The sequence below is a fragment of the Carlito syrichta genome, unplaced genomic scaffold (genome assembly GCF_000164805.1).
Source record: "Carlito syrichta isolate Samal-C Ts95f unplaced genomic scaffold, Tarsius_syrichta-2.0.1 Scaffold304727, whole genome shotgun sequence".
In the NCBI taxonomy this organism is placed as follows: Eukaryota; Metazoa; Chordata; class Mammalia; order Primates; family Tarsiidae; genus Carlito; species Carlito syrichta.
This window is the reverse complement of record NW_007248823.1, coordinates 31,118-49,387: the sequence shown is the minus strand read 5'-3', so window position 1 is coordinate 49,387 and position 18,270 is coordinate 31,118. Positions and strand designations below refer to the sequence as shown.

Genomic DNA, 18,270 nt, shown 5'->3' with positions numbered 1-18,270 from the left:
TGGGCAGCGAGACTTCATTTTTACAATAAAAAAAAAAAAAAAAAAATCAGCCGGGCATGGTAGCGCATGCCTGTAATTCCGGCTACTCGGAAGGCTGAGGCGGAAGGATTGCCAGAGCCTAGCAGGCGAGGTTGCGGTGGCCAGGAGCGGCCACTGCACTCCAGTCTGGGTGACAGAGTGAGACTCCAACTCAAAAAAAAAAAAATAGTTAAGACAGGCCAGGCGTGGTGGCTCAGCCTGTAATCCCAGCACATTGGGAGGCCGAGGCAAGTGGATTGCCTGAGCCTGCGGGTTTGAGACCAGCCCTGGCAACCTGGCGAGACCTCATCTCTACAATAAATAAAAAATTAGCTAGACAAGGTGGCGCACGCCTGTAGTTCCGGCTACTTGGAAGGCTGAGACGGAAGGATTGCCTGAGCCCAGCAGGTCGACGCTGGGGTGGCCATGAGCGTGTCACTGCATTCCAGCCTGGGCGACAGAGCAAGACTCCAACTCAAAAAAAAAAAAAAACAGATTAAGATGGTAAATGTTATGTGTAATTACCACAATTTTTTAGAAATGTCAGGGTAAGGGAAGAAAGTGTGAGGGTGGATGGAGGTGTTTTAGACAGGGTTGTAAGGAAGGCCACCATTTGAGCAGGTTGGACTAAAGGGAGGGAACAAGCCAGGAGATGGGGAGGAGAGGATTAGGCGGAGGAGAAGTGCAAAGCTCCTGAGGAGGGAGCAGCTTAGTATCCCAGGAGTGGAGATGAGGAATCACAGGATTCTTCAGAAAGCCTGTGGTGGGGCAGGTGAGCAAAAAAACAGGGAGAGATGTTTGTTGACTGCAAGTCTCCTGAAGAAGCTCTAAGTAAAATGAACTTTGAAAGCAGGAGAGACTGCTTGTATCATCCCATTTAAAAGAAACACTATCTTATTTTTAGGACAGATTCCGTAGAGCTCTTCAAATTATACGACTATAGTTACATGTTTATTAAAAGAAGCATGCTTTGCATATTTTATGTTTAATTTCCATCAGATGACTAAAGACTGTTTCTTTTTAAACTTGTGCTTTCCTTCTTTTTATTTATTTATTTTTTATTGATTTGGAGTCTCACTCTGTCGCCCAGGCTGGAGTGCCGTGGCACCCTCATGGCCACCCCAGCATCGACCTGCTGGATGCCGGCGATCCTTCCCGCCTCAGCCTTCTAAGTAGCTGGAACTACAGGCGCGTGCTGCCACCCCCGACTTATTTATTTATTTATTTATTTATTTATTTATTTATTTATTTATTGAAGAGATGAGGTCTCACCAAGTTGCCTGGGCTGGTCTTGAACCCATGGGTTCAGGCAATCCACTCTCCTCGGCCTCCCAAAGTGCTGGGATTACAGACTGAGCCACCACGCCCGGCTGCTTTCCTTCTTTTTTTTTTTTTTTTTTTACAGTCATTCCTCCTGCCCTTCATTGTGTGTTTCATCAATATTGTCAGATTATCTGCCTCTGATATCATGCAAAACACAAAGTAAATTCTCTTTTTCAGTCTCCTTACTCTTCCAGAAGGTGATTTCCCTTCTGTCTGTGTGTGTATCTCTTTCTCATTCTCTCCTCCCTCTTAAGTCCAATCCTATACACTTGTTCTCTTAAGAATATATTATTTAGCTGGGCACAGTGGCTCATGCCTGTAATCCCAGCACTTTGGGAGGCAGAGGCGACAGGATTGCCTGAGCCCAGGGGGTTATAATTTAGTAGACACCAGGAGAGTTATATACCACATGTTGGTGAAAAGCAAAATACTATAAAAGATACTCATGAGCCAATTGCTCAATACAACAATTAAAATGAACTACCACTTCACACTAACTAGGATGGCTGTCATAAAAAAAACTTTAACAAGTGTTGGCGATAATGTGGAGAAAGTGGAAGTTTTGTATACTACTGGTGGGAATGAACGACACTGCAGTCACAGTATGGTAGTTCCTCAGAAGGTTAAACTTCAGAGTTACCATATGGCTTAACAATTCCTCTTCTAGGTAAAGTCCCAAGAGAAATGAAGACAAATGTCCAAACAAAAATGTCTACATAAACATTCATAGCAGCATTATTCACAAACACCAAAAGTGCAAACAATCCTAATGTCCATCAGCTGGTGGAGGAACAAAATGTGATGTATCCATACAATGGACATGCAATTCAGCCTTTACAAGGAATGAAGTACTGATACATGCCACAACATGGATGATTCTTGGAAACACGCTAGTAAAAGTGGCCAGTCACAAAAGATCACATATTACATGATTCCATTTATATGATTTACAGCAAGGGTCCAGAATAGGCAAATCTATAGAGACGCTAAAGTAGATTGCTGGGTGTCGAGGGCTGGGGGAGAGATGGGGCAGGAACTGCGCGTGGATGTGGATTTCTTTGGGAGTGATGAAAATGTTCTGGAATTAGACAGTAGATACGATTGTACAGCCCTGTGAATGTAACTAAAAACCACCGAACTGTACCTTTTAGAGAGGTGAATTCTATGGTATATAATTTCTTTCTCTCTCTCTCTCTCTCTCTCTCTCTCTCTCTCTCTCTCTCTCTCTTTCTTTTGTCAGGATCTCATTGTATCATCCAGTTGGAAAACAGTGGCATGATCACGGCTCACCACAGCCTCAACCTCCTGGGTTCAGGCCATCATCCTGCCTCAGCCTCCTGAGTATCTGGGAGTACTGGCAAGCGCCACCATATCCAACTCATTTTTTGAGTTTTCATAGAAATAAGATCTTGCTATGTTGCCTAGGCAGGTCTTGAACTCCTGGGCTCAAGTAATCCTCCCACCTCAGCTTCCTAAAAATGCTAGGATTACAGGTGTGAGCTACCACAACTAACCTATGGCATATAATTTCTATCACAACAACAAAATAGATGGGAGGGGTAAGGATTTATCAAACAAAACAAAACAAACCATACCACAACTTAGTCCTTCTGTGTATTCCTCCCCTATCCCATCTCCCAGTATCCTCCATACCCCAGGGTCCTAAGTGCTAAATGTACTGTTTAATATTTAGCACTAAGCCGGGTTCGGTGGCTCAGCCTATAATCCCGCGCCTTTGGGAGGCTGAGGTGAATGGATTGCCTGGGTCCGCAGGTTCGAGACCCGTCTGGGCAGCGAGACCTCATCTCTACAATAAATCAAAAAAAATCAGCCGGGCGTGGTAGTGCATGCCTGTAATTCCGGCTACTCGGAAGGCTGAGACGGAAGGATCGCCGAAGCCCAGCAGGCAAGGCTGTGGCGGCCGGGAGTGGCCACTGCACTCCAGTCTGGGCGACAGAGTGAGACTCCAACTCAAAAAAAAAAAAAAAATATTTAGCACTCCATAACTTTTTCCCTCTTTGTTTCCCACAATAACCTATTGGTACAAAGTCAGATATTTCAAATTTAAAATGTTTCTACTACAGAAAAGGTAGCATTTTAGCAAATAAAACACATGTACCATGTTTTTAAAAGATATCTGCTAAAGAAGTAAGTTTCCATTTGTTGCCAATTAAAAAACAAACAATATGAAACTCAGTTCTGATTTTGTCCTAAGATTGTTTTTTAATCAGGGTATGATTAACATATAGTGAAATGCCTAGATCTTAATTTTACAGTTTGATTAGTTTTGACAAACACACGCCCATGTACCCACATCCCTATCAAGATATAAGACAGCCGGGCTCAGTAGCTCAGCCTGTAATCCCGTGCCTTGGGAGACTGAGGTGAGTGGATTGCCTGAGCCCGCGGGTTCGAGACCCGCCTGGGCAACTTGGTGAGACCTCATCTCTACAATAAATCAAAAAATTAGCCAGATGTGGTAGCGTGTACCTGTAGTTCCAGCTACTTGGAAGGCTGAGGCGGAAGGATCGCCAGAGCCCAGCAGGTCGAGGCTGCGGTGCCCGGGAGTGGCCACTGGGCGACAGAGTGAGACTCCAACTCAAAAAAAAAAAAAAAGATATAAGACATTAACCAGTACCTCGGAAAATCCCTTTCTAATCAGTCCCTGACCCTGGAGCGGCCACTGATATGCTTTCTCCCACAGACATGGATGGAATCATATAGTGTGTATTTCTGTGCCTGTCTTCTTTCATTTAGTGTAATATTTATGCTTTTCGTTCATTTTGTTGCTGTATTTGTAATTTGCTCCTTTTTTCTCCTGAGTAGTAGTGCTCTGTGAATGCACCAGAGTTTGTTACACATTCACTTGTTGAGGGACACTTGGGCTTTTTTTAGTTTTTGTGAGTTTTTGTGTAGACATGTTTTCATTTATCTTGGATAAATACTTAGGAGTGGAATTTCTGGGTCATAGGGTAGATACATGTTTCGCTTTTTTTTTTTTGAGTTCGGGTCTCTGTCACCCAGGCTGGAATGCAGTGGCATGATCACGGCTCACCACAACCTCAACTTTCTGGGCTCAGGCGATCTATCTGCCTCAGCCTCCCTGGTACCAGGGACTACACAACCATGCCTGGCTACTTTTTTGGGGGGGGGGCGGTGAGGGGAGTCTCACCGTGTTGGGTTCATGTGATCCTTCCATATCACTTCCCAAAGTGCTGGGATTACAGGTGTGAGCCACCATGCCTGGCCGATTTAGCTTTTTAAGAAACTGCCTAATAGTTTTCCAAAGGAATGATACCATTTTACACTCCCACCAGCACTATGTGAGAGTTCCAGCCTCACATCCTACCAAATCACACCGCCATGAATAATGTATGAGTTCTTGTTGACCCCTCCGATCTAAATTTTTGCCTATCTAGCAGATATAACAGTAGTTTTTATTATCTTATTTACCTTATTGCTATGCAGATTGAGGATCCTTTCCTGTGTTAATTAGCAATATTTATTTCCTTCTTCTGTGAAGTTCTTGTTATATCTTTCATCCATTTTTATGTTGTTTGCCTTTTTCTTCCTGACTTGTAGGATTTCTTTATCAATTCTTGAATCTCATCTATATTGCTTATGTTTGAGGACAATCTTTTTCCAGTTTGTGTCTTGTCTTGTCTTTTGTTGTTGTTGTTGTTTTGTTTGTTTGTTTGAGTCAGAGTCTCACTCTGTTGCCCAGCCTGGAGTGCAGTGGCACACTCATGGCTACCCCAGTGTTGACCCGCTGGACTCCAGCGATCCTTCCACTTCAGTCTTACAAGTAGCTGGAACTACAGGCACACGCTATCTCGTCTGGCTAATTTTTAAAATCTATTTATTGTAGAGACGAGATCTCACCAAGTTGCCCAGGCTGCTCTCGAACCCGTGGGTTCAGGCAATCCACTTGCCTCGGCCTCTCAAAGTGCTGGGAATATAGGCTGAGCTACCAAGCCTGGCCCTCTTTTTTTTTTTTGAGTCAGAATCTCACTCTGAACTCAGGCGATCCTTCTACCTTAGCCTTCTAAGTAGCTGGAACTACAGGCATGCGCCACCACGCCTGGCGAATTGTTTGTTTTTTTTTTTTATTGTAGAGATCAGGTTTCACCAAGTTGCCCAGACTGGTCTTGAACCCCTGAACTCGGGCAGTCCTCTCACCTCAGCCTCCCAAAGTGCTTAAGCCACCACGCGCGGCCTGTGTCTTGTCTTTTCACTCTCGTTATGGAGTCTTTGGTAAACAGAAGTTCTTTCTTTTAATACAGTCATACCCATCTTTTCTGATAGCATTTTAATGGTACATTTTGCAATTACTTAAATTCATATCTTCTTTACTTAACATTTTCAAATGTTTTCAAATTGTAGTTTCCAAGTGTCTTCATCCCTCTCTCCTCCCTGGAGAATCTCAAGCTTCTTATATAATAATCGTGCAGCTTCTCTACACCCATTCTTTGGGGAGTCGTTTTTGACAATACTGTGATATTTCTTTATTTCTTTATTTATTTATTCTTGAGCTAGAGTCTCACTCTGTCGCCCAGACTGGATTGCAGTGGCCGCTCCCGGCCACCGCAGCCTCGACCTGCTGGGCTCCGGCGATCCTTCCGCCTCAGCCTTCCAAGTAGCTGGAACTACAGGGCACGCGCTACCATGCCCGGTTCATTTTTTATTTATCGTAGAGATGAGGTCTCTCCAAGTTGCCCAGGCGGGTCTCGAACCCGCTGGCTCAGGCCATCCACTCACTTCAGCCTCCCAAAGCTCGGGATTATAGGCTGAGCCACCTAGCCTGGCTTACTATGATATTTCTTAATGATTGAGGTGCAGTCATTAAAAAATACAAAGTAGCCTGCAAAATTGAACATCATCCTTGGCTTATTCGAGTTTTTTTTCTTTTTAATCAAAACCTCTAAAAATTAATAGACTGTTTTTTAGAACAGTTTATGTATTTATTTATATTTCAGTCAAGAGCCTCACTCTCCTTCTCAGGCTGGAGTGCAGTGACAGGATCACTGCTCACTGCAGCCTCAAATTCCGAGCTCAAGCCATCCTTCCACCTCAGCCTCTTGAGTAGCTAGGACGACAGGCGTGCGCCACCATGCCTGGCTAATTTACTGATTTTTTTATAGAGACGAGATCTCATTATGTTGCCCAGACTGGTCTCAAACTCCTGGGCTCAAGAGATCCTCCTGCCTTAGCCTCATAAAATGCTGGGCTTATAGGAGTGAGTCGTCATGTCCAGCTTTAGAACAGTTTTAGATTGAAGAGTTACCATTTAATGGGCACAGAGTTTCGGTTTGGGAAGATGAAACTTTCTAGAAATGAATGATGGTGACGGCTACACAACAAGATGAATGTATTTAATGCTACTGAATGGTACACTTAAAATATTTTAAATGGTAAATTTTATATTATGTTTCCCTTACCACAATTTTTAACAAGTCCCCAAAACATTCTTTTCTGATCTTTCTCTATGTGTTGTTTTCAACCTCCTATGGATGCAGTACAGATGTGCTGCCACTGAGGAAGATACAAAAGAGAGGTATTTGGGGGTGAAGTGGCTAAAACCTGCAATCCCCGCTTCTTGGAAGACTGAGACAGGAGGATTGCTTGAGACCAGAAGTTGGAGGCTACAGTGAGCTATGATGGAGCCACTGCACTCCATTCTGGGCAACAGAGTAAGACCCCTACACTAAAAAAAAAAAAAAAAAGATTCTTGGTAGAGAGTTGGAGGGATAGGAGAAGTGTGACTATCCCTTTGGTGAAAAGAGAATAATTGCACACAGCACCTTCCTGGAGCTGTGCACAACCTGGGACATACTTCATGATGACACCGGTAATCCCACCCCCATCCCTGGCAGCAGTGACTTAAAACATTAGGCCGGGCCTATTATCCCCAGCACTTTGGGAGGCCAAGGCGAGAGGATTGCCTGAGTCCAGGGGTTCAAGACCAGCCTGGGCAACTTGGTGAGACCTTGTCTCTTCAATAAATCAAAAAATCGGCTGGGTGTGGTAGCACACGGCTGTAGTTCCAGCTACTTGGAAGACTAAAGTGGAAGAATCGCCTGAGCCCAGCAGGTTGAGTCTACATGCCAGAGTGAGACTCCAACTCAAAAAAAAAAAAAGTTGATAACTGGCAGTTCAATATTGACCAGATTACTTATACTGAAGCATTCAGGGCAAAAGGGAAAGAGACTATTTTGTGCTGATAACCACAAGGGTTTTGGGAGGAATGACTTCCCTTTGTGGTAGAAACAGAAGTGAGCTTATCCTTCAGTGAGGCCCAAAAGTTTCAGCATTGCCTCCAAGAGATAGGAATTTACCCCAGGGCTATCCAGTGATTTTCTACATAGACTAAACACACTGAATTCCCTGTCTACAGCAAATCATGATTCTGAGTTCTATAGACATGAACACCTATCTTTAACCACGTCTAGCAAAAAAATAGCACAATCAATTATTTTGCACCAGAGCAATTACCCCCTTTCAGTGCCAAAGAAAACATGAACCTCAAGCTCAGAGTGAGAGGCTAGTTTTGAGTAATCTGCATTTTGCATTATTTTAAAAGTATAATTTATGCTTATGCTGGGAACAGGTCAGGAACCATATTAAGGAATTAGATTTTGTATGACATGAGAATTTGCAGAACTTCAAGCTCATTTGTTTACCCCACTCATAAAAAACAGCTTGCAAAGTCAAACAGAAATGATTCGTGGGTTAATTATGCCCAAAGATTGATTGTACTTTTGTTTCATTTCCTTGGTCTGTAGATGATACTAAATCATACGTTTTGGAATGTTGTGCACAAGCTGAGAACATAATGTTCTATGTGGGCTGATGTGATGATGGACTGAAGCCTGGAAATCCATGGAATATGAGATGTGTCCATCGGGCACTATCACTAAATAACTAAAATCAACGTTATCTTATCAGAATGAGGACCAAGTATCTCCAAGTGATATTCCTTGTTCAGGAATATCAAAGTTTCATTACGCTTATCAAAATAAGCCCTGTTGGTTGGTAGTTGGTTGTGGTTGTTAGATATCCTGAGGAAATCTTATTCCTGTAGAGAACTTAGATGAAGGAGAGTAGTGAACCATGTAGTCCAATAGTTTGTCTCAAACTCTGAGTTTTTTTTCCATTTTTGTTTAGTGTTTCCATATCACAGGTCTGAGCGCTTTCTATGCAACTAGTCCTAAGTTTGATCCTTGGAGGGAATGAAGAAATGTTTAGGCCAGGCCTGGTGGCTCATGCCTGTAATCCAAGCACTTTGGGAAGCTGAGGTGGAAGGATTGCTTGAGCCCAAGAGTTCGAGGCCAACCTGGACAACATACAGAGATTTCATCTCTACAAAAAGTAATTAATGAATAGATAAAAATTAGTCATGCATGGTGGTGCACACCTGTAGTCTCAGCTACTCAGGAGGCTGAGATGGATCGCCTGAGCCCAGGAGATCGAGGTTGTGGTGAACTATGATTGTGCCACTGCACTCCAGCTTGGGTGACAGAGTTAAATCCTGTCTCTATTTTTTTTTTTTTAATGTTTAAGTTTTGCTCCTCAAGGAACATCCAGTTTGGGCTGAAGATTTGCACACATGAAAGAGTTCGATAGCAATGCAAAACAATTGAGGAATCCTAATCCCATGGCAGTGTTTAAATTGTGGTCTGAGGACCATTGTATCAGAATCAGCCGAGAAGCATGCAAAAATGCCTGTTTCTGGGCCCACTCCAGTCTGTTGCCTCCGAGTCTCAGAGTCTAGAAATGGGCATTTTAACAATCATGGCAAGTGATTGTGATGTACACGAAAGTTTGAGAACCCCTGTTATGTCACTGAATGTCAGAGTAAGTGAGTACAAGCTGCACATGCTTTTATTTCCTTGTTTCCCCATCAATGCACACAGGTCTCTAACTTTTTTACGGTGAATAAGGACCAGGGAACAGCACTTTCCTGAGAGCACCCTCCCTTCAAAAACCATTGCAGGCAGAACTTTCCCCCTGCCGACTTTAATCTTGCTGGTGGCAAGGCAGGGTAGTTGTTTTTATTCTAAAAGACTTTTTCATTTCACTGATTTATACAAAATATTCTCTAAAGAGACTTTATTTTATTTTATTATTATTATTATTATTTTTTGAGTTGGAGTCTCACTCTGTCGCCCAGACTGGAGTGCAATGGCCACTCCCAGCCACCGCAGCCTCGACCTGCTGGGCTCCGGCGATCCTTCCGCCTCAGCCTTCCAAGTAGCTGGAACTACAGGCGCGCGCTACCACGCCCAGCTAATTTTTTTTTTTTTTTTAATTTATTGTAGAGATGAGGTCTCGTCAAGTTGCCCAGGCGGGTCTTGAACCCGCGGGCTCAGGCAATCCACTCGCCTCGGCCTCCCAAAGTGCTGGGCCACTGAGCCCGGCTGGGACTTTATTTTTAAAGCCATCTTGTTTTCTAAAATCTTTCGGCTAGAGTCAAGTCATGTGAATGATTTCTTCAGAAATACTTTTTGAAGTCAGTGAAAGGTTGGTAGGAAATAAATCTCCCAGTGGCTTCTGTGGCCACAGCCTCCTACCCTTGATCACCTGCTGTTCGTTTCTCTGGTTGGTTTCAGGTGGAAAGCTCTCTGTGGTCCTGAGAGCCGAACAGATCTCGGAATTCCTGCTGGAACCACCCAACGCGGCGCTTGCCCAGGTGACCACAGCCCAGAGATACAGCTGTAACATCTGAAGACAGCTGCTGTTACAATTGTTAAAAAGGAGAGGTTTTGCCTGTTGGTCTGATGTCTTTATCTTATTATTTTTTTTTTGGTTGGAAAATATCGTTTATTTAAAAAGTAAATAACAGAGAGAGAAGATTCACCTCTCCAAAGTAGGAAAGGGGGCCAAAGCTTAGGAAACACGGCAGTGGCCATAGCTCAGAGAGCACATAGCTACACTAGAGTTTAGTTTAATTTAAAGCAATGGCCTGACAACTTTACAAATGCCTCAGAATGAGTGGTGTACATTCTCTAGATTCATGATTACTTTAAAAACAAAATCTTACATCCCCAGCTCTTGCTTGGTCTGGTGTCAGCTTGCCTAAAGGGAGGAGTCACATGCTTCCACTTGCTCTCATTTTTAATTGAGTCCAGGTAGAGATGAAATTATAGCAAAACAGATACTATGATAAAGAGATTTTTTTTTTTTTTTAAATGTACTTCAGGCCAGGTGTAGTAGTGCACATCTATAATCCAGGTGCTTTAGGAGGCCGAGGCAGGAGGATCACTTGAGCCCAGGAGTTCGAGGCCTGGGTGATAGAATGAGCTCCTATCTCAAAAAAAATTTTAAGTTAAATTTAAAATGTGCTTCCTACTGTACCCATCCTGGTCTCTATATCCTCTGTCACTTTTTGTCTATAAATTTAAAAGAAAAAGCGTCTGAGAAGTAGACAGCTTTGGCCCCCTTTAGGCTGCCGGGCAGTGTGGAAAGCTGATGTCTGTGTTTCTGCGGCATCGTCGAGGTGCCCTAGAGATGCCATACTGCTCACTGGCATCTGTGCTGTGTTGGGGGCCCCACGAGTCAGGGTCCAGTCTTCAGATTTACCAGTTCAGATGTGATAAAAGCCAGACATGATAAGGTTCTGGATAGACAACTCCCAAGCTGATTGCAGGGCCAGAACACCATCTAAATTAGTTTACAAAGGGCGATAACTGCTATCGGTTATGGACGCGGGAGACCAAAGTGCTGATCAGAAAAATGCTTGTGGAGCAAAAGCCTTTGAACTGGTCTCTCTGCCCCAATCCATGCTGCGCCATGCTTCTGGGTAATCTCCCAAAAGCACAGACTGACCCGGTCCCTGCTGGGAAGCCGCACTCCCCGGAGTTGGTGCAGATCCTTCAGCCCCTCCCACTGTGTGCACGTGTGTGTCTCCCTGACGTTACCACCTGCTTTCCCCGGAGTGTGTGCTACTCTTGCTTCCTACTCTTCTCCTCTCACTCACTACTGGACCTTCCTCAAATCTTCCAGGAAGATTCTACCCGTTGTTGTTGCTGTTGTTGTTGTAGTTTTTGACATCCCCCGGAATGTGCTCTACCTTAGGAACCTTCCTTAGGGACACTCCCTCCCTCATCTTGATGTGTCCTTTCCCCCACTTGGACCTTTGCTGTTGGTTTAGACCAGTGGTTCCCAAGTTCTGGTGTGCGTCAGAGTCCCCTAGAAAGCTAGCAAAAGAGCACAGAGAGCCAGACTTCACGTGGGGAGGCATGCCTGGGCCCGCCTAGGCCTTCCAAGTTCCAGAGAGCCCGGGTGAGTCTAATTCCAGCAAAGTTTAAGAACTACTGGTGTGGATTGTTTTGATTTTTTTCTCTTTTTTTGAGTTGGAGTCTCACTCCGTGGCCAGGATGGAGCACAGTGGCACGCTCACGACTCACAGCAGCCTCAACACCCTGGGCTCAGGTGGTTCTTCCACCTCAGCCTCCCAAGTAGCTGAGACTACAGATGTGTGCCACCACGCCTGGTTTTTTTGTTTTTTTTTTTTTTTGTAGAGACAAGGTCTCACTATGTTGTCTAGGGTGGTCTTGAACTCCTAGGCTCAAGTAATCATCCTCCCACCTTGGCCTCCCAAAGATCTGGGATTACAGGCATGGGCCACTGCGCCGGCCTGTGGTCTTTTCTTACAGCACTTCTTTTTGCCTTTTCCCCATATAATTGGTGCTTTTACTAACCCTCCCCGTTGTGATCTTAGTCATCGTATTCATTTAAATGTGAATTCCTTCCCACTGTACCCAGTACAGAGACTTTCAGAAGCAGGAACTCAATGACTATGTGTTGTGCAGAACTGACAAACAGAAGCAAGAATTAAGAGGGTGGGTAGAGGAAAGTTGGAGTGACATTTGCCCTCGTGGAGCAATTGTGTGGAGGCCTCAGTAAGCACGGATGATAACTTGGTTGAGAAAGTAAAACAGCCAGTGGTGAATCATTTATCAGAGGCCCACAGGGCACTTGGTTCTGAGCAGATGCTGTTATCCTCGGTTCTCCTCCTGAGGGAACAGATGATCTGTGAGAGGGAGAAGTCAGGCAATGATCTAATCCCAACAAGAAGGGAGACAGACAGCCCCTCAGGCTCCCTGAGGGAAGCCTGATCACAGTGGTGATCAGATCACAGTGGTGTCTTCATGTGTTTAGACACTGTGAATCCGAAGTTCTTTGAGCACAAGCAGGCCAGAGACAGGGCAGAGGGAATATGTCCTTATCAGAAGTGGAATGGGGGGGTGTCAGCCACCAGAACCGTGCAGGCGGTGTTCTTAGCTAATAGAGTGGGCCAGGCTAGGGCTAACAAGAGTGAACTTCTAACTGCGGCCTGAAATTAAAACAAAAGTCAGCCAGGCACCGTGGCACACGCCTATAATCCCAGCAATTTGGGAGGCTGAGGTGGGAGGATTGCTTGAGCTCAGGAGTTCGAAACCAGCTTGGGCAACATAGTGAGATTTCTCCTCTATAAAAATAAAAATAAAAAATAAAAAAAGCCAAAAACTCCGTAGCGTCCACAGAGGCGACTGTGGAGCCCAGGGGTGGTCAAGGGCTTCATCGTGTCCATCCTGGCCAAGGGCGAGTTGGAGGATGCCGCGGGGACAGTGCTGGCCTCCAACTCCCTCTGTCAGTGCTCATCTGCCCTGGTGGAAACCCACCACTCCTGGCATCCGCGCTTATTTACTCAGTCACACCGCACACTTTCTATGTGCGAGCACATCGATGAGGCATTTCCAGCAACGCACAGGAAGATCTCCCACACACCTGCTCACGTCATCACCTCTTCCCTTGGAAAATCCCACTTGAGAGTATTCCATTTAGTGATAAGGGAAGAGACAACAAAGTATACTTCCGAGCAACTCTTTGTCTTGCGATTACGTATGCATCGATGACCCTATTTACTTGTTCCCAGGACTTGGTGGATTTCCTCTCTCTTGATTTGTCTTATGGATGCGGAAAGGAGGCAAGTCTACCACAGAAGCTGAGTACATTGCAGGTAATTTGAGCCCTTTCCCAAGTTGGTGATAAATGATGCAGTTTCCCGAGAGCATATTGGACAGTTAATGCTTTTGCTACTGGGCGAATGGAACTTCCATCTACAGAGACCTGCTGAGTTGCATCGAGGGAGATGTCCGTTGTAAGCATCCCTAGAGCGCAAAGAATGTTAGGCAGGCTTGCTAGAAAGGATAATTAGGGCTTGCTTGCTGAGGCAAATATTTACAGGGACCTTCTGCTCTCTTGTGTGGAAATCTACTGAGAGCCGGGCACAGTGGCTCATGCCTGAATCCCAGCACTTTGGTAGACCAAGATGAGAGGATTGCTTGAGCCCACAGGTTCAAAAACTGCCTGGGCAACATGACGAGAGCTCGTCTCTACAATAAGTCAAAAACTTAGCAGGGTGTGGTAGCGCTTGCCTGTAGTCCAGTGACTTGGAAGGCTGAGTTGGAAGGATCGCCTGAGCCCAGAAGGTCAAGGCCGTGGTGGCCGTGAGCATGCCACTGCACTCCAACCTGGGTGACAGAGTGAGACTCTGACTCAAAAAAAAAAAGAGAAATCTACTGAGAATTGAAATTCCAGTGTTCATTTTGAGTTTTAAAAAGATAATTCATTGATGGTGGTGATGGCTGCACAACAGTGTGAATCTACCTAATGCCACTGTGTCCTTTAAAATGTTTAAGATGGTTTAAAAAAAAAGTCCAAGTCTCACTCTGTCCCACATGCAGGAGTGCAGTGGTGTGATCACGGCTCATTTAACCTCGACCTCCTGGGTTCAGGCGATCCTTCCACCGTAGCCTTCTGAGTAGCTGGGACTACAGGCATGCGTCATCACACCTGACTAATTTTTTTAATTATTTGTAGAGATGAGCTCTTGCTATGTTGCCTAGGTTGGTCTCAAACTCCTGGGCTCAAGCACTCCTCCTGCCTCAGCCTCCCAAAGTGCTGGGAATACAGGTGCGAGCCACCGTACCTGACCAAGGTGGTAAATTTTATGTTTGAGTCTATTTTACTGTTTTTAAAAAAAGAAACATTTTTACACCCTGGTCTACTAAATCAGATCCCAACTATCAACACCTTCCTGTAAGCTCAGGGCTCTTCTTCCCGTACCCCACATTGTTTTTCTCAAGGCTGAAGATTCTGGCTCTTTACAGAACATGGGTCCTCTCCAGCTTTTGGGTTTCTCACACTTGGTCACTGCTGTGCGACTTACTTGCTTAATTCCCTGGAGTCCCAACTACTCCCCCATCTCCTGACAAGCCTTCATTGATGGTGCCCGGTGGTTTCTCCCGGATCCTGGCAGCATCTATACTTTACCCTGAAGAGCTGCCTTTGTATGAGCCCCTCTAGGGATGTCTGACCAGTGAAATTCCCCCATGTTGGGCCTCTTGCCTCTGCAGTTTGAGCACGAAGCCACTTCCCACTGCTTTCAGCCCTGTGTCTCCCATGAGACAAGCAGAGCAGTCTCCACTGCTCATCTCTGGTTTTGAATCCCACCACCAAGGATGGTTTACCTGAGGGATTATCTCTTTAAAAGTCAAGTTGGTCATGTCAAATGCTCAGTGCTTCAGCTGCGTGGAGCCTCCATTTTACCTGAGGGAGGTGACTTGAAAGGGACAAATTAGCATCAGTCCAGTCTCAATGTCTATGTGTTTCGGTGTAGACACCACTGCTTTTGTGATCCACAAATAAGATGACCTAATCAAAGGCAATAGATGCATGCACAAGACATCGAAGTAGCCGCTGTGTGAGTTTAGTGCTTGCTTATGCCAGACCCTGTGGGAGGCTCTCCAGCCTCACGTTATTTCTATCTTCCCATCGTCTCTACCCCTCACCACACACCCTAAGGTTAAAGAAACTTAACCAAGGTCAGACGCTAGGTAGTAAGCACCAAAAGTGGGATTTGAACCAGGGCTTTGTCATTCTAAGACACCACAGTGCCTTTCCAAAAATAAGACCAAGGTGTTGGGTACGTTATAATGAGAGTAGTATTTTTTTTAAATCACATGTGATCGGGGCAACCCCTTCGGGTTCCCTCCCACTGTGGGAGCTTTTCTGTCCTCTCAATAAATCCTGCTTTCAAAAAAAAAAAAATCATGTGTGGTCAAATTTAGTTGTTTTCGTAAACAACTTCTTACCTGAACCCAAATTTGCTTGCAACCCAGAGCCTGTACTTGTGGGCTCGCTGACAAGGTCTCTTCAAGGTCAACTTGTGCCTGTGATGACTAAATCTGTCTTTTGTTCCCCTTGAAGAATTCAACAAAAGCTTGCTGTTCAGTTCATGGGTTCAGGCACTGCTGACATTTTAAAACCATCTGCGTTATGCAGAAGCGGCATGCCGCCGAGAGGCCGTCAAAACAGAAGCACTGGCACGATTTGTACTTGAGGATGTGGTTTTCAAGTCCTCCCTTTTTCTATCAAAACATTTGCAAGAAGACCCACTGCTACCAGTGTGTGGATAGAGCTGTGAAATCTCAGTCCACAGCCGGCCAGCCAAATAGCAAAACTCTCCCTGGACAAACTTAGCAGCCGTTGACTGCACCCTGCAACAATCCTTTATTCCTTTTATTCCCTTGGGTAGGAATTCAATTCCAGATGTTGCACTTGACAGCTCAGATGCAGCCTCAGAGATTCAGGATGACAACTGACAACAACTGAGCCTGAAAGGAGACTGTCCCTCTCTGGGGTCATAGTTACCTGCCTGATAGCATTTCCGGAGCACAGTTACCATACCCAGGACAGGAAGAACTGCCAAGTTCTCCCTGAGGAGACTGGCCCAGTTGTGTCCACAGGAGCCTGAATCACGCCGCCTCTTCTTTCTCAATACACTCTCCCTCCCCATCCCACCACCCTCACCCACCCCTTGCAGGGGTCTCCTCCCCAGGCTGTGAAGGAAGGGGGTGGAGGCAGTGCCAAGAGCAGCGGGCACCCGCTTCCACCCCCTCCATCGCCCCAGAGCAACTGCATGCCCCTCTCGGAGCCTTGGGGGACCTCAGCTACCACTCTCCGAGACACACAGAACATCCTCAGGCCCAGCATCTCAAAGAAGAGCTGCAGCACACCCCCAGTTCTGAGTTCTGCCGGAGGCACACAAGGGGGTTCACTTCTCAGAAAAGACCGCTCACCCAAGGAGTTACCCACTTGGCAGAAGTCAGGGCGGGAGCCTCCCAGCCAGCTCTGAAGCCCTGGGATATCACAGGCTGCCCCCGTCGCATATCAAGCTTTGGGAAGGAAAAGACCCTTGGGTCCCTAAGCACGCCACCCTCGGTTGTTCACCTCCCCTGCATTGACCCAGCACAGGGAGAAGATGAAGCCTCTCTGTGTGGTCGTGGGCAACTCACGCAGACTCTGTAAGAAAGGGACATTGTCACAGGCAGCTGTGAGAAAATAAAGTTTGTGCCTGGCTGCTTTGAAAGTAGTTGCTATTGGTATCTCTTGGTGGCTTTCGACTACTCAGAGGAGCAAAAAGTTACTGTGGGAAAAATGACCAAACCCCAACATCTCAAAAAAGGTAATTGAAAGTGAAGTCAAACAACATATCAGCTTAGAGATGCTTCCCTTGATACTGAAATGGCTAGAAATAGGGAGGAAAAATAACACTGCTTTAAGTTTAATGGTGGCAGCTCCTTTCACTTTTTATTATATAAAATTTCTAACATCCTAACCAGATACAGTGGCTCATACCTGTAATCTCAGTTGTTTCAGTAACTTGGAAGGCTGAGGTGGAAGAATTGCCTGAACCCAGCATGTTGTGCCCAGTGAGCATGCCACTGCACTCCAACCCGGGTGACAGAGACTCCAACTTAAAAAAAAAAAAAGAAAAGACAATTTCTAACATCCAAAAGTAGACATCCAGTAAATGGAAATGGGGACCTCTTTTTAAAAAAAATGTTTTGGGTTGGAGTCTCACTCTGTCACCCAGGCTAGAGTGCAGTGGCACACTCACAGCCACCCCAGCGTCAACCTGCTGGGTTCCAGCAATCCTTCTGCCTTAGCCTTCCAAGTAGCTGGAACTATAGGTTCACACTACCTCGCCCAGCTAATTTTTGATTTATTGTAGAGACGAGGTCTCACCAAGTTGCTCAGGGTGGTCTCAAACCCGTGGGCTCAGGCAATCCACTTGTCTTGGCCTCCCAAAGTGCTGGGATTACAGGCTGAGCCACCAAACCTGGCCAATGGTGGCCTCTTAATTAAACTTCTCAAGTAACACAGGCTCCTGATGTGAGCAGTGGCCTTGGTTTTGATCCTAACACAGTGCTTGACTCCAAGAGGTGCTTCATAAGCCTGAGATCAAGGGGTGAAGGTGGGGGTTAGTGGGGAGGGTGACTCATGTTATTGAGAAGTACAGAGCTTTTTCCTTCAGAGTCTGAAGTCAGCTCTCTTAATTCACTGAGATGCTGGAGGTCATTTCCAAAGCCAGAGTAAGTGTTCATAGTGTTTCATCTTGAAACTGTCCCTGTTATCAAAAGACCCTTTCTAGGCAGCTTTGTTTCTCTTGCTGGTCTTTCTTTTTCAGACCCTTGCGCCAAATGTGAAAGTTTTCATCTTCAACCTAAAATTCCAGGACTGCCCCTCCACCAGCAAGAGCCCAGTCAGGCTGTTTTTCAGCCTTCTCAAAGGTGAGTGGACCATTGCCAGAGAGGTTTTGAATGACATTCGGTGCGCTTGTTTGGTGGTGACAATCGTGAAAATCTAGGGTTCCAGTGGGAGGAGGAGCCCAAGAGGAAGGCTAGTCCGAGTGCCCACCCCAGAGGGACTAGTGTACACTGCAACCAGTCCCCACTGACCCAGGAAAGAGAGGAGGTTCCATACATGGATGCCTCCTATGGAGATAAAGAGCATCAGACCTCAGATATGAGTTGTAAGCACAGAAGCTGGTTTTTGATGCTCTGTCCCCCTTTCTTTTTTTTTTTTTTTTTGAGTTGGAGT

At 45.6% G+C, this 18,270-nt stretch overlaps 1 protein-coding gene across 1 annotated transcript in view; it reads left to right on the top strand.

Moving 5' to 3' along the window:
• Positions 1-18,270, top strand: part of LCT (lactase) — a 48,715-nt gene that overhangs the window by 2,231 nt on the left and 28,214 nt on the right. The window contains exons 2-4 of the mRNA XM_008060781.1: positions 9,951-10,030; positions 13,259-13,342; positions 17,858-17,960. Coding sequence (XP_008058972.1) covers positions 9,951-10,030; positions 13,259-13,342; positions 17,858-17,960 — 267 coding nt within the window. The remainder of the gene's footprint in view (positions 1-9,950; positions 10,031-13,258; positions 13,343-17,857; positions 17,961-18,270) is intronic.